The 21,624-nt window shown below is 36.6% G+C and overlaps 2 protein-coding genes and 1 pseudogene across 2 annotated transcripts; 1 reads left to right on the top strand and 2 right to left on the bottom strand.

Moving 5' to 3' along the window:
* Positions 1–545: 545 nt before the first annotated feature.
* LOC113753608 (auxin-responsive protein SAUR21-like) lies at positions 546–1,052 on the bottom strand. Its single transcript, XM_027297802.1, has one exon. It carries the CDS (start codon positions 965–967, stop codon positions 701–703), a length of 267 nt encoding a protein of 88 aa, XP_027153603.1. The 5' UTR covers positions 968–1,052; the 3' UTR covers positions 546–700.
* Positions 1,053–4,158: 3,106 nt separating this feature from the next.
* LOC113753610 lies at positions 4,159–4,670 on the bottom strand (annotated as a pseudogene).
* Positions 4,671–9,737: 5,067 nt separating this feature from the next.
* On the top strand, positions 9,738–10,412 carry LOC113751925 (auxin-responsive protein SAUR22-like). The gene is made up of 2 exons (XM_027296070.1): positions 9,738–9,937; positions 10,301–10,412. The coding sequence occupies exons 1-2, from the start codon at positions 9,738–9,740 to the stop codon at positions 10,410–10,412; spliced, it is 312 nt and encodes a 103-aa protein (XP_027151871.1).
* Positions 10,413–21,624: the final 11,212 nt, after the last annotated feature.

Genomic DNA, 21,624 nt, shown 5'->3' with positions numbered 1-21,624 from the left:
GAAGCATAGGTGTCCTTAAAAGAAGAAGAAATGGCTATGCTTCAGAAGATTCCTGAGCTACTTAGTTTTGCTGCTTTAGATCCCAGCCCATTTGGAACTCTTTTCCTTGTCTGCTTTATGATCAGCAACACTTATTTTGAACATTTAACAAAGTAATATGGGGAGCTAACATGCATTTAAAGAAACGTTTTTGATTATTCATTGCTACATTTACTTTTTTTTTCCCCTGTTCAGCGAAAACACCACAGATGACTATCGATGTATTAGTAAAATAATGATTTTCCAAATAAGGTTATCAACTTGGTCCATTCTCTTTTTGATATTAACTTTCAATTTCATGATGGATGGATGATGCATCAGAGGGGAGAGGGGAAGATTGTTGGAAGATCATTAGCTTGATAGGTTAAGGAACAAAAAGAATTATAGTTCTTCATTTCCCTCATCAATTAGATCTTCATCTGTTTTGAAGTATGGACTGCATTTCCTTTTCTTCCTTTTCCAATCAAATTTCATGCTTACAAGGGATTAGAAAAAGCGTGAGAGAGTGCAGAATAAGAAGGTGCTATTATTCATAATCCTCCTGTTTGATGGAAGAAAATACTGTACAACATTAATCTGTTTTCTACGTTACAAAAATTGTGCCTTGCTATCAACTACTACTATTCTCTAATTTTGCATACCAGTGCTCCTAAGTCATGTTTTAACTCAAGCAAGAGGTCACATCAATGAACTTGTCTTCTCTGCAAGGGATTGTCAAACCCCCCATTGGATGATCAAAGCCAAATTCTTCCTCAGCTTGACTCAACAATTCTTGGAATGCAGGCTGATTCAGGTAAGAAATGGGAACCACAAATCGTTTCTTTTCACTTTCTCCAACATACACCGCAATGTAGCCCTTCAAAACATCCTTTGAAGACCGTCTTAGGATTTGCTTAGCTTGAATAATACGAGGCAGGCGGATGGCCATTACTCTGCTGAATGGTTTGTTGTATAGGTTGAACGAAAAAAAGGTAGGAAGACTTACGGGACAAAGTAGAAAAAGCTTAAATCAGTATTTGTGATAGCTTATGTTGATCAGACAAGTTAGAAGGGTATATATAGAAGAATCACGAATATGTTATCTTAATGCTATATATGTGGTAATGACCAATGAGGCATTTTGATGGATATTATTGACAATAGCTGATGAGGTATCACATGGTTATGTCTTCAACTCATGACCAAGAATTTAGAACCATGTGCTGATTGAAATCTATCAGGGCCTACCACTTCCTTCAACAAGAAACAGTGAGGACTACAGAAATTAAGAAATCAAGACTGGGGAGAAGCGTTCAATGATTGCATACCAGATATTGTAGCTACAAAGCTTTTTCAGCTGTTAAATCCCGCTTTTCATCTCCAAATAATTTACAAGTTTGGCAAACAATGAAGGGTGAAAATCACTGCCTAATGGAATGCGAGCTTATTCAGTATTCCTCATACAGTTGATTTATGTAAGTTTTACTATTGTTGCATATCGAGCAACCAATCTACTGGCCTACTGAATACTTGAACCTCCAAGATCTTCTTTTTTTTTTTTTTTGAGTAAGTCCAAGATTATTTTAATCACAAGTTGAACTTAAATCTAAGCCATGTAGCTAATGCCTTTCAGCTTTAGGATTTCTTTCAGACATAGCTCTGAGTAAATGAGAATGTGGTATCACACATGAACTATGGAAAATGCTCCAGTAATAAACATCCCCTTAATTTGACGAGGCAGTATAGTCTCCTATTCTCGCTCCAACTTTCCATTTTTCATTTTCTGCTAACAAATTTGATATTCTAAAAGTCATAATTTAATGATCAATAATTGGAGAAAGTCATATAACTACAAACTTTTGATAAAAATTTATTCAGTGCGTGGAATTGTTAGAGCACCCATAGAGTGGCTGAATCCAAACTCTTCTTCAGCCCGGTGTAGTAAACAGTAAACAGTGAAATGAAGGATGGTTAAGGTAGTATAATGGTATCACATATCTCTTCCTATTGGCTTTCCCCACATAAACAGCAAAGGCGCCTTTTGGTACATCTGTACATCCTGGATTTGAAAGAACTCGATTCATAATCTGCTTAGAATGAAAAATTCGTGGTATTTGAATACCCATTATTCTTGGTTAAAGCTCACTGCGACTGAAACTTGCACTTCATAGACAAAGTTTTTGTTTTGCTGGATTGGCTTGAATGGGAGCAGATATGAACAGTACGGGGATTAGCGGAGAAGATGGTGAAGGATCTTTTGATATGTGAGGGCAGTAAAAGACATTTGACATAGTGGTCCATATATGAAAATGATATGTTTTAGTATGATGTGGCTGTTCCTCCCTGAGAAAACCATCAGACCTAGGTCATGGACCATGGTAATGAATCTGTGACAACATACCAAAGTGGCCCCCTTAGGTGTATTTATCAGATTTGGATTGATAACCTATATGTCATGAGCTGTTTGCCTCAACTTCTCCAGTGTTCATTTTATGTTGTTAGATTGCAGTCACCAAGTGGCCACTAAGATCACAAACCTTGGAGTTGGTTACAACTGCTGAAAGGCAAAGGAGGTTCGACACATGAAGATGTTCTTGTGATGTAAACTAGCAAGTTTTCTGGGCATCAAATGGTTCTACAGAGACAAGCAATGAATGTTATGTTGGTTGGTGGTTCTAAACTCTCTCTCCATGACAAGTTGGGTATTGTAGTTCTATTGATGTATACAAGTGGGATAACGAGCATCACATATTTCGGCAGGGACATGCAAGGCATATAGTGTTGTTTGATGGTTATAGATATTAAGCCAAATTGCTTAACTAGAAGTCAAGTAATAGTGCTTTCTTAACATCATCTTGTATGCACCATGTTCAGCAAATACAAGTTAGGCATATCATGTTTGTTGATGGTTCTATTACATCTTAAGCCAGTTGCTTACACAAGTTGGGTATCAGTGTATTCTTGACATAAACTAGTAATACAATGAGCATCACACAGCTCTGCAGAGACAGGCTATGCAAATCATGTCGGTTGATGGTTCTACATATTAAGCCAAATTGCTTATATAACAATTAAAAAATTGGGTATTGGTGTACTCTACTCGTCAATATATCAGTCTGGATTATGATTAGAACATGAATGCAAATTTGCAAGTGACCAAGCATGTCTTTTCCAAGAATGAACTGAAAAGCCTCACTATGTCCATACCAGATCAAGATTGATAATGGCTCCTTTCTGTTAAATGCAACTTAAGGCTAAGAATCAGAATCAGGAATTAGAAAAAAAAAAAAAAAAAAGGAACTCAGGTTTGAGGAACTACATTAAACACAAAAGGACTTTGAAAATCATATAAAATCACGTGCAGAAAAGGTAAAATGAGGCAGTGCCAGTCATATGTCCCGCCAAAGTAACTGAATAACATCTATAAAACATTTCAAGAGAACAAAACAGAAAGGAAGGAAAAGTCAGATGAATTTCAAGAACTGAAAGAGCAAGTATGAACAAGAAGGAAGTGTGGAACAGTGGATCACTGACATTCCTGCCTTCCATAATGTGGCGGCAGGTCAAGCCACAGCATTCCGTACAAAATGTTGAAGTTAATTCATTCAGGGATTTGTCCACCAACTTTTTACGAGCTGTTCTTCTATTATACAATCTGAAATTACATCACCATGACTGTGGTAAAAAAGAAAACAAAGTTGAAAGTTTCCCGTAGTCCTCTCAACCAGATATTCGTGCCTGTGTAGCAACCATGAAGCTGCAGTTTCAGCAAGAGATTTATGTCATATGCTGCGGTTAATTCTGAGTGAGCATGAAGCCAACAATAATTTATTGATAGGCATAATCTTTGCTAGGTGAATGCCATCAAACAATTTGTCATTCATCAAGAGGTTCAGTAAATTATATTCTGTTTCTTCCCACCGTAGGCCAAGGTTCACTTTGCCAATGAAGGATATCAGAATTCTTGACTGCTTTCACGCTTAAGAGTCCCGACACCATGCCTTCCCAATTACTTGTGTAGAATGAAAGGGTTTTAGAAATCTTCAGCACTTAAAGCACTTACCAGAAATTTTTTTTTTTTTTTTTTTTTTTTTTGGGAATTCTTGTAACGACAAATAATTGAAAAGAATAAGCATCAAATAATCATAAAGTTCTGCCTTTATGAAAGAAAAGCAACTGTACAAAAGCAATCTACATGCTCTAAATTACAAAATTGTGCTCTGATATCTTAATTAACTAGTAGTATTGTCTAATAATGTGCACCAGCTCGGCAAACTCATATTTCTACCCAAGCGAGAAGGGAGATCAATGAACATGTCTTCTCTGCAGGGGATTGCCAATCTTCAGGGGATTGTCAAACCCCCCCATCGGATGATCAAAACCAAATTCTCCCTCAGCTTGGCTTGGCAAATCTTGGAACGCAGGCTCATTCAAGTAAGCAATGGGTATCACGAATCGCTTCCTTTCACTTTCTCCAACATATTGCTAAGTAGCCTTTTGGAACATCTACAGAACCTGAAATAGCAGCATTGGATGTTGATTTAGAGCGCCTAAGAACTTGCTTAGCTTGAATAATATGAGGCAGACGGATAGCCATTGTTCTACAGGATGCTTTCTTGTAATTAAATCAAACAAAGATAGAAAGATTTCTTTAATGCTTGTGAAGATGTGTGTTAACTTAATCAAACAAGTGTATATATAGAACAGACGACCAGTACTATTATGTGGTAAAGAGGCTTTTCCTTGGACATCAAAGACAGAAGCTAATGAACCATCACCATTATCACATGGTTTTGCCTCTCAACTAATGATCAAGAATTTAGAACCACGTATCCTTTTGAAGTGTACCATGGCCTACAACTTTCTTGAACATGGAGCAAGGGGGACCCCCTTTTGGACTTAATCTATCAAAGCTCAGGCAATGATTGCACACCAGAATTTATTAGCTAACGAACTTTTTTGCCTGCTAAATCCTACTTTCATCTCAAGGTAATTTACAAATTTGGCAAACTTTGAAGGATGAAAATAAGTACCTAATGGAATTTTGGCTAATTCATTATTTCTCCTACAGTTAAATTTTTAAGTTTGGTGTCATTGAATAGGATGCAACGAATCTCCCTACTGAAAACTTCCCGTTTGCAAAATCATTTTGTACAAAAAGAGAAGAAGTAATTAACCCAAGGCATATAATGAGGATCACATATTTCAGCAGCAACAAGCAAGGCATATAAAGTCAGTTGATTGTTCTAGATATTAAGCCAAATTCCTTAGCTAGAAGTAATTAATTGTACATTCTTAGCATTATCTTGTATGCTCGAAGTTCAGCAAATACAAGCAAGGCATATGATGTTTGTCGATGGTTCCACATACTAAACCAATTGTTTACACAAGTTGGGCATCCATGTATAATTGCCATAAACCAGTAACACAATGAACATCCCTTAGTTCTGCAGAGACAAGTAATGCATATCATGTTGGTTGATGGTTATTCATATTATGCCAAACTGCTTATATAACAGTTAACGGGTATCAATGTACTTTACTCTTTATTCGCTAATATATCGGTTGGATAAAGTATGCAACCATTCAATCCAAGCTTGTCTATTCACAAAATAAACTAAAAGCCTTACTATATCAACATTTCCCATCCAAGTTACTGAAGTACATGTATATACTAAACCAATTGTTTACACAAGTTGGGCATCCATGTATAATTGCCATAAACCAGTAACACAATGAACATCCCTTAGTTCTGCAGAGACAAGTAATGCATATCATGTTGGTTGATGGTTATTCATATTATGCCAAACTGCTTATATAACAGTTAACGGGTATCAATGTACTCTACTCTTTATTCGCTAATATATCGATTGGATAAAGTATGCAACCATTCAATCCAAGCTTGTCTATTCACAAAATAAACTAAAAGCCTTACTATATCAACATTTCCCATCCAAGTTACTGAAGTACATGTATATCAACATTTAAAGAGAACACAAATTAGAAAAAAATAAACAAAAAAATAGTCGGACAGTTTTCAAGAACTGAAAGAGTAAGGATGAGCCAAAAAGGAAGTGTGAAACTGTGGATTTCTGACGTTCCTTCCCTCCATGAGGTGACAGCAAGCCCGGCCACTTCATATCTTCAGAAAGTTTCAAAATGTTAAAGTTGATTTTCTTTCAATTCCAGGTTGATGTATGTAGCTACACCGAGCAGATTTTGCTTCAAAGATGTTACAATTGGTACTTTTCTAGAGTGCTTTTGTAAAACAGCCATTACATGGGAGTCCCTGTTATTTGACAATGCTGTCTCACTGTAATGAATTTAAACGCTGTAATGTCCTGTCTATCTGTTTGATGTATGTAATGATTTAGCAAGGTATATCGATTGCATTCTGTGCGACAACATTAAACTTAAATTAACTGTAGGACAAATAGTGAACAAGCCCACATTAGGTACTAACTTTCGTCCTTCAGTGTTTGCTAAATTTGTAAATCCATTTGAGATTACATTAAAATTTAGCTGGTAAAAAGGTTTTCTGGTCTAATAATTTCAGGTGTGAAATCATTGAATCTCTTAGTCTTGATACCTTAAGTTCAAAGTGATATGTCGATTGCATTCTGTGCGACAACATTAAACTTAAATTAACTGTAGGACAAATAGTGAACAAGCCCACATTAGGTCCTAACTTTCGTCCTTCAGTGTTTGCCAAATTTGTAAATCCATTTGAGATTACATTAAAATTTAGCTGGTAAAAAGTTTTCTGGTCTAATAATTTCAGGTGTGAAATCATTGAATCTCTTAGTCTTGATACCTTAAGTTCAAAATGGTATGTCGACAACATTAAACTTAAATTAACTGTAGGACAAATAGTGAACAAGCCCACATTAGGTACTAACTTTCGTCCTTCAGTGTTTGCCAAATTTGTAAATCCATTTGAGATTACATTAAAATTTAGCAGGGTGAGGCAGGGTGACCCGGTTTCCCCTGGCCTTTTTGTGTTAGTGGCAGAATTTTTAGGTCGAGGGTTACATCATCTGCTGGATCGTCAGTCTGGTAGGCATTTTGTTACGGCAGGGCCTTCGGTGCCGTACCTTGCATTCGCGGATGACATGCTTCTGTTCACACGATGCTCAGAGGAGTGCCTGGTTGCAATAAAGGGTTTTTTGTCGGAGTACGAGCAGATATCAGGCCAAAGGGTGAATGTCAGCAAGAGCTCATTTTTATTGCCTTCAGGGGCTACGTCGGAACAGGAGCAGTTGGTGACTCGGGTTCTAGGCTTTCACAGGCAATGTTTCCCATTCACTTATTTGGGTGCTCCTATATATAAAGGCCGGAGGCGGGGCGTCTTGTTTGATGAGATAGTTTCTAAAATGCGGGCCCGTCTGGAGCATTGGAGTACAAAGCTGCTCTCCTTTGGGGGTAAGCTGGTCTTAGTACGGCATGTCCTGGCTTCATTGCCTATGTATTTACTTCAGGTGTTGAATCCTCCGAAGGCGGTACTCACACGGTTGGGTACAATTTGTAATTCCTTTCTTTGGGATAATAAGGGGGAGAGGCGCATTCATTGGTCTTCCTGGGACAAGCTGTGTTTTCCCATAGATGAAGGGGGTCTGGGTTTTCGGTCCTTTAAGGACATGGCATGGGCTTTTGCGGCTAAACTATGGTGGCGCTTTAGGCTTGGAGAGTCCATTTGGGCAAAGTTCATGCATGCCAAATACATTAAAGGAGTCCATCCTTTGGAGGCATCGGTAGAGCGGGCTTCAGATACGTGGAGGCGTCTTGTGGCCATTCGTCCAATGGCTGAGCAGAACATTAGGTGGTGTTTAGGGGAAGGACTTGTGGATTTTTGGAAGGATAGATGGGTTTTTAATGAGCCTTTAGAGAGTGTGGTGGATCGCTCTGACAGGCCTCATTTTATGGTCTCCGAGTTTATTGCTAGGGATGGCTGGGATGAGCTGCGTCTCGCCCGGTGGGTTCCAGGGTTTGTCGTTCAGGCGATCAAAGAGGTACCTCATGATTTAGCACGGAAGGATATGATGGTGTGGGTGCCCTCGCCAACGGGGGGCTTCACGGTTAAGTCGGCATGGGAGGTGCTTCGTCAGCGGAGGCATCGATCTCTTGTCGATTCCCTTCTTTGGCCTTCGGTTTTGCCGGTAAAAATGTCTTTTTTGGCTTGGAGACTGGTGCGTAATTTCCTCCCTCTGGATGTGACATTGCGTTTTCGGGGTTTGGCTTTGCCCTCTCGGTGCGGTTGTTGCTACCTAGAGGAGGAGGCTCTTTTGCATGTTTTCTTAACTGGACCGGTTGCTTCGGAAGTGTGGAGGAGAGTGTCTGGCCGGTTTGGGTTTCAGCTGCATAATTGCTCTAGTATGGCGTCTGTTTTTATCTCTTGGCACTTTACGGCAGCTTCCTCTGCGAAGGATCACATTCGGGCTATCATGCCTATCGTAGTGTGCTGGTTCCTTTGGCTTGCCAGAAACCAGGAGCGTTATCAGGGTATGCGATGGGAGGTTGGCAGGATATTCCGCGAGGTGGATTATTTTTTGGATCAGCTAGGCAGGGCAGGTAAGTTTCGTCGGGCGCACTTTGTAGGGGATGCGGATTGTGAGTTACTCAGTTTCATTAAAGTTCCTCCGCGGAGGGGGGTCCCGTGTGCGGTTGCCTGGGAGAAACCGCCACTGAGTTTGCTTAAACTCAACTCGGACGCTAGTGTGAATCATGGTAGGGCCTCGGGTGGTGGTCTGTTGCGTGATAGTCACGGGAAATTGATTTTTGCTTTTTACAAAGAATTTGGAGATCATGAGGTGTTGGAGGCAGAAAGTCTGGCTTTGTTGTTTGGTTTGCAGTTGTGTGTTCAAAGGGGGTGTTGTCCTGCATTGGTAGAGGTGGATTCAAAATCATTGGTGCAATTGATTGGCTCTGGGGTAATTGCTAAGTGGCCATTATGTAATATTTTGAGGAAGATTAGACATCTTTTGGATGGTTTTTCGGCCTCTATCTCACATATTTTCCGGGAGGCAAACTCTTCTGCGGATAGACTAGCAGCTATTGGGGCTGGAGGCACCCGGGTGTATGATCGGGTTCATCAACTGCCGGCGCTAGTTCGGGCTTCCATTAGTCTTGATGCACGTGGTGTGCCGGGTGTTCGTTGGTTAAGTGAAGAGAGTTAGGATGGGTTTTGGTTGTAACAGTCACTTTTGGGGGGTTTTCCTCCGTCTTTCAGTGTTGTGATTTTTGTTTGCAATAAGATTTGGGGCTGCCGCCCCTCCCCGTGTACGGGGTTTGCCAAAAAAAAAAAAAAAAAAAAAAAAAAAACATTAAAATTTAGCTGGTAAAAAGGTTCTCTGGTCTAATAATTTCAGGTGTGAAATCATTGATCTCTTAGTCTTGATACCTTAAGTTCAAAATGGGTCCTCCTTGCTATATGTTCAACAAAGTTGTACGCCCTGCTACACTTCAAAAGGATAAATGGTTCTATATTCTTGATCATTGGTTGAGAGGCAAAACCATGTGATAATGATAATGGCTCAATCTCATCACTCCAGTCTTTGATATCCAAAGAAAAGCCTCTTTACCACATAAACAAAATGGTCATTCTCCTATATATATGCTCATATATTAGCTCTTCAGAAACATTTTACAAAAGCTTTCCTTTTCCTTTAAATCCTTATATTTTTCTTCATCTGGTTAAATACAGGGAAGCATCCTGTAAAACAATGGCTATCCATCTTCCTCGTATTATTCAAGCTGAGCAAATTCTTAGGTGCTCTGTATTGACATCTACTGCTGCCATTTCAGCTTCTGTAGATGTTCCAAGAGGCTATTTAGCGGTTTATGTTGGAGAAAGTAAAGAGAAGCAATTTATAATTCACGTTGCTTACCTGAATGAGCCTGCATTCCAAGAGTTACTAACATGGTTCGAAATATTGACCGATTCCAATATGAATCGGTTGAGTCGTAACTGGACCAAAGGGACTGTACGATATCGATCCCCAAATCGCAGATATTACCATATCTAAGGCGACTCGCTCTAACTTGGTTGACTTGAATCCGTGATGCTTGGTATCGACTTTTATATCCGAGTCGACTCGGATATTTTTTTCAGATTGTGTCTTTTTTGATATTTTCTAATTTTAGTAATTTTTTCAGATTTTTTGAAAAATCTTATGTGATATAATGTGCGTATCACCTGATATTCAATCGATATACTGCGACAGATGTAAAACAATCGAGACCACGACGTAGCTACGACCCACAACGGCGAACCATGGTTACTAAGCCAAGATGAGGAAGAATTTGGTTGTGATCATCCAATGGGTGGTTTGACAATCCCCTGCAGAGAAGACATGTTCATCAACCTCACTTCTCGCTTGGGCAGAAGTTTGAGTTAGCTGAGCTGGCAAGCATTAATGGACAATACTTGTAATTAGTTGGTATAAGAAAGCACAAATTTTGTAATGTAGAGCAAGCAGATTGATTTTGTACAGTTGCCTTTAAATGAGAGCAGTGAAACTATTTAATCAAAAGCACCATTTCAACAGAATCTTACTTTCTAAACATGGGGCTTCTGCCCCCACTGTACGAGTCTTTCTTTGATATACTGCAAAAATTCTATCCAATTTCCATGAGTATAGCAAAATTCTAACTTTAGTCTACTGCTTCCCTGTAGCTGGTAAGGTCAAAGCCAATCTGCATGTTGATTGTAACGATGATGGTGTCTATTACGTCGAAGCTTGAGTAAAGACTAAACTCTGATTTCATAGGACACCCCAAACACAAATTGACACATGGATTGCTTCCATTTCATCCAAGTTCTGTAGAATTAATAACCCGTAATTATGTAGCAATGGTACAAGTAAACAATTTTTACTGTGGTGGCATTGCAATTGGCATGTATTCTTCCCACAGGGTCATGGATGGATGGCCAGTTAGTAGTAACATTTGAGAATGCATGGGGAGCAACAACTCGTGGATCATCTGAAGAAACATACGCAAGTTTTATCGCATCCTCAATTTTTCATCCATGTTCTGGATTGCCTAAAGATGCTTCACTTTTGATGCCTCCTCAAATCTGAGCAGTCCAAATCTGTAACAAGGAGATCTGTGTTTCATGCATTTGATGCCTTAGCTGCTCTAAAAAATAAAGCTATGACTGCTGCAATCTGCATCCAATGTCACCAATGCTACTCATGTTAGAGCTGTAATGGGACTTATATGGCATTGCATAATAGCCACATCTCAAGCTAAGATTCGGATCTTGAGTTGCTCTCGATGGTTAGGCTTGTCATGAGTGGGATTGATAAATTGAAGAACGGTTTGCTTGAAGATGTGAAGACTGAAGACGAGTCCCCGGACAATGTAATAAAGCATTTGAAAGAATTCGAAGAAGTGCTTATTACTAGTAATAACAAGCACGTGAATATTTTTCCAAAATATAAAACCTTTTAATGTATCAAATTTTTGTGCAAAACTTTGATTATTGGCATAGTATAAACAAAAAAAAAACTATATAATGAACAAAATTAATCGATTGGTAATTGTACGAAATATTTATTGTGTATAAAGTAATTAAAAATTTATTGTGCATTCTATAGTTATAAAAACTCTGAAGATGGAAGATTATCATATTTAAACTAAGTTGGCATAATATTGATTGTGAAACCACATAGTAAACAAAATTAAGCACTTCCTAGTTATAGAAAACGTTTATTATGTACAAAATAATTAAAAGTTTATTGAACTCTGAAGATGGAAGATTATCATATCTAAATTAAGTTGTTGTATATTTTACTTCGACTGTAACAGTAGGAAGAGAAAGATTTCTATGTTATATCAAACCAGTGTCATAAACATTATGATATGGATACAATAAATTTTTATCAATTTCAATATTTGTAAACCTTTTATGCTATATTCTTTTATAATTTTTTATATTTTTCTGAAGTTTTCTTAGTCAATATGACATAATAGTGAATTTCATCATCAATTTAACCTTTTATTTTCTCAATAACTATTTATAGACTTTGGTTTTCTTATTAATCGTGATTTTCTTCTAAACCAATATGTATATAAAATATAGTTATCTTTAATTATCATGCATAAGAATATAATAATTGGAGATAAATTTAATATATACAATAATTGCCGATGAAGAAAATAATTGGTGAATATAGTTGTAAATGGGCAATTTTTAATTTTAATTACTAACATTTTTTAGATGTAACTTATGGAAACTTTTCATTTTTGTCATTATTGTCATGATTGAAATGCAATAACTCTAATTAAAAAACATGAGGGTAATTTAGGTATAATAAAAACTAAGTTCAAAATATGTGTGTATGTATGTGTGCATGCATGTACATATATGTACACACACACACACACACACATATATATATATATGTATATGCATACATACATCACACACACACACATATATATGTATGTATGTCAGTATATATGTATGCATGCATGCACACACACACACATATATATGTACACATGCATGCACATATATACACACACGTACATATATATATGTATATATGTATGCATGCATGCACATATATATACATACATACACATATATATACACACACATACATATATATACACATATATATGTATACATATGTGTGTATGTAAAGCTTTAATCAAAAGTTAGATATATGTATGTATGTTTGTATGTATGTCAATATGTATGTATGTATGCATATATATATATACATACACACACACACACACATATATATATGTATGTATGTATGAATGAATATATATGTGTAATATATATATGCACACACACATACATATATTTATACACATATATATACACATACATATATATACACATATATATACATATATATGTATGTATATAAAGCTTTAATCAGAAGTTAGATATCTGCTTAGTTGATGAGCAAAGATTATTATCAATTCCTTTTATATGCTCAAAATTTACCTTAAATTGATATTTATTAGTGTGTCTTTAAAAGCAAGCCACCTCTCTTGACTTATTCTTTTACTATTTTAATTATTTTAAAATTTTACTATTACTTCACAATCTATTCTATCTAGTATTTCTTGTTTATTGATAATGAATAATCTAAAACTATTTAGTCCATATATTACTGCTAATATTTCTTGATCAATACTACTAAAACCCTTTTCTCTAAATTTACAACTACCGTATCTCTTAGTTCAATTTCTCCTTGCCCTATTTTGAAGTAATTCATAAATCTTAAATTATAGTTTCCATCTAGATTTCTATATAATATATTATCTTTTGGTACTAACTTTGTTTCTAGTTCTAGATGTTTCCTTACATTCCATTCTTCTCCTACTAATAATTCTGGTTCTATACTGATTGGTTTTATCATTTTGATTCCTTTACTACTGATTGCTTCTATAATACCTTTGGTATTTAATTTATATTGAGTATTACTGCACCCTAAAAATTCCAAATTAACTAATAAATTTGCATCTCCTACATATATATATACACACACACACATAACATACATATATATATGTATATATGTGTATATGTGTGTGTGTGTGTGTCTTCTAAATTCTATTTAGAACATATATATATATATGTAAATATATATATTTGGAATTTGAATCTGGATATTTAGAAATTTGAATTCGATATTAAGTCTAGGATTGTTAGTTCTTCTAAGAATTTCTAAAATTTGGATTGGAATGAAGTATTCAGGAATATAGTTTTGGTCTGTCCCTGTATACATATACACACACACATACATATATACACACATATACATGTACATATATACATATATATATGTAAGCGTGTGTGTGTATATGTATGTATATGTTCTAAATGGAATTTGTATACACACACACACACATATATATATATGCAAACAAATGTAAATATACATATATACATATATACATGTACATATAGATGTAAATATACATATATACATATATACATATATATATATGTGTGTGTATGTATGTATATATGTGTAAGGCCCAAAGACAACCTAAGAGGGGGGGTGAATTAGGTTGATTAAAATCTTAATCAAATTTATGCAATTTTTGCTTAATAAAAATTTACCTTCTTTTCTAGTAATAATCAATCAAGTAGATTAGAAGAAGAGAGCAATATTGATTCGAAAAACAAGTATAGATAAGCAATGAGAATTTTATTAAACAAAAAGAATAAGATAGAATATCAAACCGATTGTCTACCAAGCTTTCCTCAAACTTGAAGACCAATCACTAGGTTGAGCAACTTCTCTTTGATGAAAGATGATCAACTAGATGTACAATGGAGGGAGCACTTCCTCCTTGCCCTAAGCCTCACTTAGTCAAGCTAAGAAGTTTTACAATCACTCAGATAACCCTCAACAAAGCTACACTAATGAAACTTTCAACCACAAGAGAAAAGCTCACAAGAAATTCACACCACTTGGAGAACAAATCTAGCTTTGGAGACTATTTTCTAGCTAAAATATCTCTTGAGATCTTGTAAACAAAGTGTGCAAAAGTCCTCTTCTGAATCAGAATCGTTTGTATTTAAAGGGAGCCAAAAATGGGCTTCATTAATACTTCCAACGGATAGAAGGCAGATGAAGAGTCAGCTAGCCGTTGGAGCTGTCGGACGTCCGACGGCTTAGTCATCGTCCGATCCCATCGTCCGAAAATCAGTCAAGTTGTTGTTCGGACGTCCGATGGGATTTTATCGTCCGAACGTCGTCCAGAGAGTTATCAAATTTTCGTGGAATTTTTAGGACGTCCGATGAGATTGATGTGCGTCCGAAGCATGCGTCCGATCTTTCAGGACGTCCGATGCTTCCTTACGAGCGTCCGACAGAGTCTTGGCAGAGAGTCATCAACACTTTGTGGAATTTTTAGGACGTCCGACACGTTCGATGTGCGTCCGAGGAGTACGTCCGATCCATCCGGACGTCCGATGCTTCCTCACGAGCGTCCGACAGAATCTTCTTCTTAATGATCTTCATCCTTTCGGACGTCCGACCGATTCCTTAGGACGTCCGACATGAGTGTCCTGTTTTTGTTTCTTCTTTTGGTTGATTTTCATTTCTTGACATATTCGTACCTGATTCTTTGATAGGCAAAAAATACTTATATTTGAAGAGAGTTAGATAAACATTTCAAAGACCTTTGTGATCATCAAAACCAAGAATAACATTCTCCCCCTTTTTGATGATGACAAAACAAAGGTTTGAAATGAGATTTGATGATTGCAATGAAAACTCCCCCTTACTTAGTGAATCATAAAAAATTTTGAAAAACTCCCCCTCACTTGGCTGCCCAACCGAATTAAACAATTATCCAAAATATGACAATTAAGCAGCCAACATCCAACATTTTACCAATTCAATCCATCAGCCAATCCAAATTTAATCAAATCATCAATCAATCAATCATCAATCATCAATCAATCCAGTCCTCTCCCCCTTTTTGTCATCACAAAAGGGCAATCAATCACATCCATCTCATCCACAAACATCATTCAAAATACTTAAACAGTACCAAAAGAAACATAAACATAATCATAACCAAATGTTGAATTCATCTACATATCCATTGTTGAACACCACAAACACATGAAATAGACAAACAAAATGTAAATGTCCTAAATGGTGAACTATGTGGATCCAGGTGTTCTTCGAGAGAGCTGATATTGGGAGAGGTCCTCCTCTTCAGTTTCTTCATCATCTGCAGCAGCCTCTTCAACTGGTGCCTTGCCTTTATCTGATGTGGAAGGGCCATGAGGAGTCACAGGAGTTGATGAACCAGGGTCTGGAATTGATGAGCTTGGATCAGTGGGGTGTGGTTCTTTGTCATGGGAAACTTCCTCAACCACAGGTGGGGGAAAAAGAAGGTTCTTTTTGTCTAGGAAGGCTGTTTGTTGCTCAGAGGACATGGTGAGCATTAGACCATGTTCTAGAAGAAGAACATGCTGTTTGAGTTCACGAAGGAACTCAATCACTTCATCATTGGAGGAGGAAGCTGCTTTAGTGGCAGACTTCCTGGGATGAATGGGAGTGAGTGAAACAGATGAAGGATCATGTGCAGTCTTAGACCTCTGTTCACTAGATGATGCCCCCTTATAAGCCCACAGATTATCTTTAAAAACAAGATTTTTCCTTTCAAAATATCCTTTGGTAAAGGCATAAGAAGATGCTTCTTTGGGACAAACACCTAGAATTGGAACTTTGTAAAACTCAAAAATCTTTTGAAGAAACTTTCCATAAGATAATTTTCTGCGAGAATCAGTGGCATAGCGAAGTAAAAACTTGCACATGACAAAACCAAAATCAATACGAATTTTTTCTCGAAAACAGTAAAAGAGATACAACTCCATTTTGTTTGCATCAGTTCTATGGCCATCAGTGGGTACAAGCAGGTTTGAAATGATTGAAAAGGCAATTAGATTCACAGGAGCAAGATCATTCAGTTTAGCATCAGCAGGGGAGGAAAAACTTCTTTTAAAATAAGTTAACATTTTAGCCCCATCAAAATGATTATCAGCAGTAGGGTGCTCTTCATAGGAAAAGAAATTTGCAATTTTGTCCTTGCATCCAGGTTCAATAGTAGTTTTTAAAATATCATTCACAATTTCAGAATCAAAGACTAAGTCTACCCCATTAACCCTGGACATAATCTCAGTCTGATCAGTGCCTTTCCTAAGATTAGCAAAGAATTGATACAGCATTTCAGGGTAATAAACATTGGGCATAGAAACGAGATGTGACCATTTCTGGAAAGCAAATAGACTCAGAATGGATTCTAAACCTATGTGGCGAAATTCAGAAGAGTTTATAATTCGTTGAGGGATGACACCTTTCTGGGATATCCAGGAGTGTTTGTCTTTTGCCGCATCATCAAAGAATGTAGGGAGTGTGGCTGATTTTGGAGGCGGTTGAGAAGAGGTTCCCTGTCCAGATTCAGGTTGAGAGGTGGGTTGTGGAGTAGGCCGTGACATTTGACCTTTTACGGCTCCTCTCTTGAAGCGTTTGGATGAACGTTTGACCGTAGGAAGATCCTCCTCCTCATCCCTGAGTGGATGCTTGCGTCCGGCAGTAACCTTTCCTCCTCTTAGATTCACCATTGTGCGAAATGTGTGGAATGAAGGATGCAAATGATGCACACAGTAGTAGGGAAGTGAATCGCACAGAAATTTTGGGACAAAAAGGCCTTGAACAAGATTTGACAGAGCGGTTATGAGAAAGTAGGGTTTTGAGGGAAATTTGGGAATTTACGAATTGTTAAGCGATTCGGTGAAATGATCAGGAGAAATGAATCGCAATCAACCAGGAAAAGTTTTGTTTGAGTCAATTTGGGAATGAGAGCTTCAGAATGGTATGAATTTGAGAGTGAGAAATGAGAGAGTTGTCGTCCGAGAGGAAATAGAAGAAAAAGAGTTTGAAGCAAATGAGGGAGAAAGTTATTTTAAAAAGTGAGCCGTTGCACTGTCGGACGGCCGAACGAAGTCGTGTGTCCGACAGCTTCGTCCGAACAGGTGTTTTCTGAAAAAAATAGCTGAAGAACATTATCGGACGTCCGTTCATCTTCTTTCGGACGTCCGAAGACTTTGAGAAATTTTAAGATGATTTTTCGATTATTCCTAATTTTGATCTTAGATGAATGAACTGATCTAATGGCAAAGCTTTGGTAAAAATATCAGCAAATTGATCTTTAGAACAAACATAATTTACACAAATTTCACCTTTTTGAACAAGATCTCGAATAAAGTGGTGCTTTATATCTATATGCTTTGTCCTAGAATGTTGAATTGGATTTTTGGTCAAATTAATAGCACTAGTATTATCACAGAATATAGGCATGCAGTCATATAACAATCCAAAATCATTCAAGGTATGCTTCATCCATAAAAGTTGAGCACAACATGCACTAGCAGCAATATATTCCGCTTCGGTTGTAGACAGAGATATTGCATTTTGCTTTTTGCTAAACCAAGAAACTAAGCAATTACCAAGAAAGTGACAAGTTCCACCAGTACTTTTTCTGTCCACACGACAACCACCAAAATCCGCATCCGAATATCCATATAAAGCAAATTCACAAGATCTAGCATACCAAAGACCATAGTCCAATGTACCTTTCAAATACCTAAAAATTCTTTTAACAGCATTTAAATGTGATTCTTTTGGACAAGATTGAAATCTAGCACACAAGCAAACAGCAAACATAATATCAGGTCTGCTTGCGGTTAAATAGAGTAAGCTTCCGATCATACCTCTATAGTGCTTTTCATCCACATGATTACCTTCTTCATCTTTGTCAAGTTTTGTAGAAGTGCACATTGGAGTTCCAACTTGCTTTGAGTCCTCCATGCCAAACCTTTTTAGCAATTCCTTGGTATATTTTGCTTGATTTATAAAAATTCCCTCAAGGGCTTGATGTATTTGAAGACCAAGGAAGAAATTTAATTCTCCCATCATACTCATTTCAAATTCACTTTGCATAGTGGTGGAAAAATCCTTGCATAGATACTCATTAGTAGCACCAAAAATAATATCATCAACATATATTTGCACAATAAGAAGGTCATTTAACACTTGCTTAGTAAAAAGTGTGGTGTCCACAATACCTCTTTTGAAACCATTTTCAATCAAGAAACCACTTAATCTTTCATACCAAGCTCTTGGAGCCTGTTTTAAACCATATAATGCTTTAGATAGTTTAAACACATGACTTGGAAATTTTGTATTTTCAAAACCAGGGGGTTGATCCACATATACTTCTTGATCAATAAAACCATTTAAAAAGGCACTTTTCACATCCATTTGAAACAATTTGAAACCTTTGAAACAAGCAAAAGCAAGAAGCATTCTAATAGATTCTAATCTCGCTACGGGAGCAAATGTTTCATCAAAATCAATTCCTTCTTCTTGTGCATATCCTTTAGCAACTAATCTGCTTTATTTCTTACAACAACACCTTTATCATCCAATTTATTTCTGAATATCCACTTTGTGCCAATGATAGGTTGATTTTGAGGTCTATCAACAAGTGTCCAAACCTTATTTCTCTCAAATTGATTAAGTTCCTCTTGCATAGCCAAGATCCAGTTATCATCCTTTAAAGCATCATTGATATTTTTGGGTTCAAAAAGAGAAACTAAAGCAAAATTGTCTATCAATTTTCTAGATGAAGAATGAGTCTTTACCTTTTCAGATGGATCACCAATTATAAGCTCTCTTGGATGATTTTGGCTAAATTTCCAAGCATTGGGAAGGTCTTTGACTGAATCATCATTCTCATCTTCATCACCCTTTTCTTGATCATTATGAGCTTCATCCATCATTTCCATTGCTGCTGGTTTAGATATTTCTTCATCACCAATTTTCAGCTTTTCCATTCCTTCACGAACACCTACATCATCATCCTCACACGAACTTTTGGAATTATCATCATTAGTTTCATCAAATGTTATGTGAATGGCTTCTTCAATCACAAGAGTCCTTCTATTAAAGACTCTATATCCTCTTTTGTTCTCACAATAACCCAAAAATATTCCTTCATCAGATTTTTTCTCAAACTTACCAAGATGTTCCTTTAAATTTAAAATAAAACATTTACAACCAAAGACTTTGAAATATCCAACCGTACGTTTTTTTATCAAAAATCAGTTCATAAGATGTCTTATTCAAAATGGGTCTCAAAAGGATTCTGTTCATCACATAACATGCAGTGTTTACCGCTTCAGCCCAAAGGTATTTTGGCAAGCTACATTCACTTAACATAGTTCTAGCAGCCTCTTGTAGTGTCCTATTTTTCCTTTCTACAACACCATTTTGTTGTGGAGTTCTTGCAATTGAAAACTCATGTGTTATGCCATTATGATCACAGAAATCTGGAAAACCACAATACTTGAATTCCGTTCCATTATCACTTCTAATCCTAACAATTTTTAAGCCAAGCAGATTTTGCACTTTAGCAAACAATGAAGTGAAATTCTTGAAGGCATCATCCTTATGAGCAAGAAATATCACCCAAGTATATCTAGAATAATCATCCACAATCACAAAGCAGTATTTCTTACCTCCCAAGCTAGTGATTTGAGTAGGACCAAATAAGTCAAGATGCAAGAGTTCTAAAGGTTTAGAAGTTGAAACACACTTCTTTGGTTTAAAAGAAACTTTTGTTTGCTTTCCAAATTGACATGCATCACAAATTTTATCCTTTTCAAAACAGATTTTTGGCAAGCCTCTAACCAGCTCCTTTTTCGAAATTTCCTTTAGTAAATCCATGTTAAAATGACAAAGTCTCCTATGCCACAACCAAGGATCTTCATTTGAAGCTTTAAGACATTTGAAGCTAGAAGAATCAATTTTATCAAGAACCACAATATATATGTCGTTAAACCTCTTACCTTTGAACACAACATTATATTTGGAATCAAGCACAATGCATTCATGCTTTTTAAACAACACATTCAAGTCTTTATCACACAATTGACTAACACTAAGCAAGTTATAACCTAAATTATCAACTAAGAGCACATTATGAACAAAAGTTTCACCATCCTTACCAACATCACCTATTCCAATTGTCTTAGCTTTCACATCATCACCGAATGTCACCTTTCCACTTGATTTTGATTTTAGCTTTATGAACAAAGAGGGATCACCGGTCATATGCCTTGAGCAGCCACTATCAATAAATCATTTGGACTTGTTTGAGCCTTTTTCCTGAAAAGAGAAAATGTTTGGTACCCTTTTTAATTTTTGGGTCCACAATAGTTAGCATTGTATCTCACTAACCATATGCATTTCATCCCTTTGTTCAGATTTCTTTTCACATAGCAATCTCCTTTCAAATGCCCTTTTTGACAACAAAAATCACACATAATGGAAGAGTCCTTAACATGTACTGGTTTGACATATCTCAATCCATTTCTTCTATATGTTGTGAAACCATGTGCATTTTTTTTTGCATGCTAATGTTCTTTGATGAGCAGTAAGAAAGGTAGATGACATGTTCTTTTTGAGAAAATCTTGTTTTCTTGCTTTCAAAGTCTCATCCAAGTTGTCCATTCTTTTCTTCAAATCACCATGTCTTTCCTTCAGCATTTTACAAATATTTGTCTTTCTATCAAGCTCATTTTGAACATTAAATCCGGCTCTTACAAGACAATCATTGTCAGTCTTTAGTTGTTTATTTTGTTGAAGAATACTTGTATTTTCATGAATGAGAAAAGCAATTTTCTGTTTTAGCTGCTTGTTTTTATCATAAGATTCCTTCAAGGCATTATGCAGTTTTTCAACAAAGGATTCAAGATCATCATCTTCTTCATCATCACTTTCAGACTGAGAGTGTATGGAAGTTACCTCATTATCTCCAATAGCCATGAAGGCCATTTGAGCTGATTCTTCCTCTTCTTCAACTTCCCCTTCAGAGTTGCATTCATTCCAAGTAATCTGGAAGTTGTTGAATCTTGGCTTTCGATCAGCTTTCCCATCTTTCATTTTCTTCATGGGGCATTCGTTTGCATAGTGTCCAGGCTGTCCACATTCATAGCATTTATCCACTAGCTTCTTGTTGAATTCTTGTTTTCCTTTGTTCCTTGCATTTGAT

This window comes from Coffea eugenioides, chromosome 11 (assembly GCF_003713205.1).
Source record: "Coffea eugenioides isolate CCC68of chromosome 11, Ceug_1.0, whole genome shotgun sequence".
Lineage (NCBI taxonomy): Eukaryota > Viridiplantae > Streptophyta > Magnoliopsida > Gentianales > Rubiaceae > Coffea > Coffea eugenioides.
The sequence above is the reverse complement of the archived record's forward strand: the minus strand, read 5'-3'. Positions and strand labels throughout refer to the sequence as shown.

Excerpts from the sequence above, each read along its gene's own strand:
- LOC113753608 (XM_027297802.1), bottom strand. The coding sequence starts at position 967 with ATGGCCATCCGCCTGCCTCGTATTATTCAAGCTAAGCAAATCCTAAGA.
- LOC113751925 (XM_027296070.1), top strand. The coding sequence starts at position 9,738 with ATGGCTATCCATCTTCCTCGTATTATTCAAGCTGAGCAAATTCTTAGG. Across the intron at positions 9,938-10,300 it reads TTCCAAGAGTTACTAACATG|CCAAGATGAGGAAGAATTTG; the intron begins GTTCGAAATATT and ends ATGGTTACTAAG.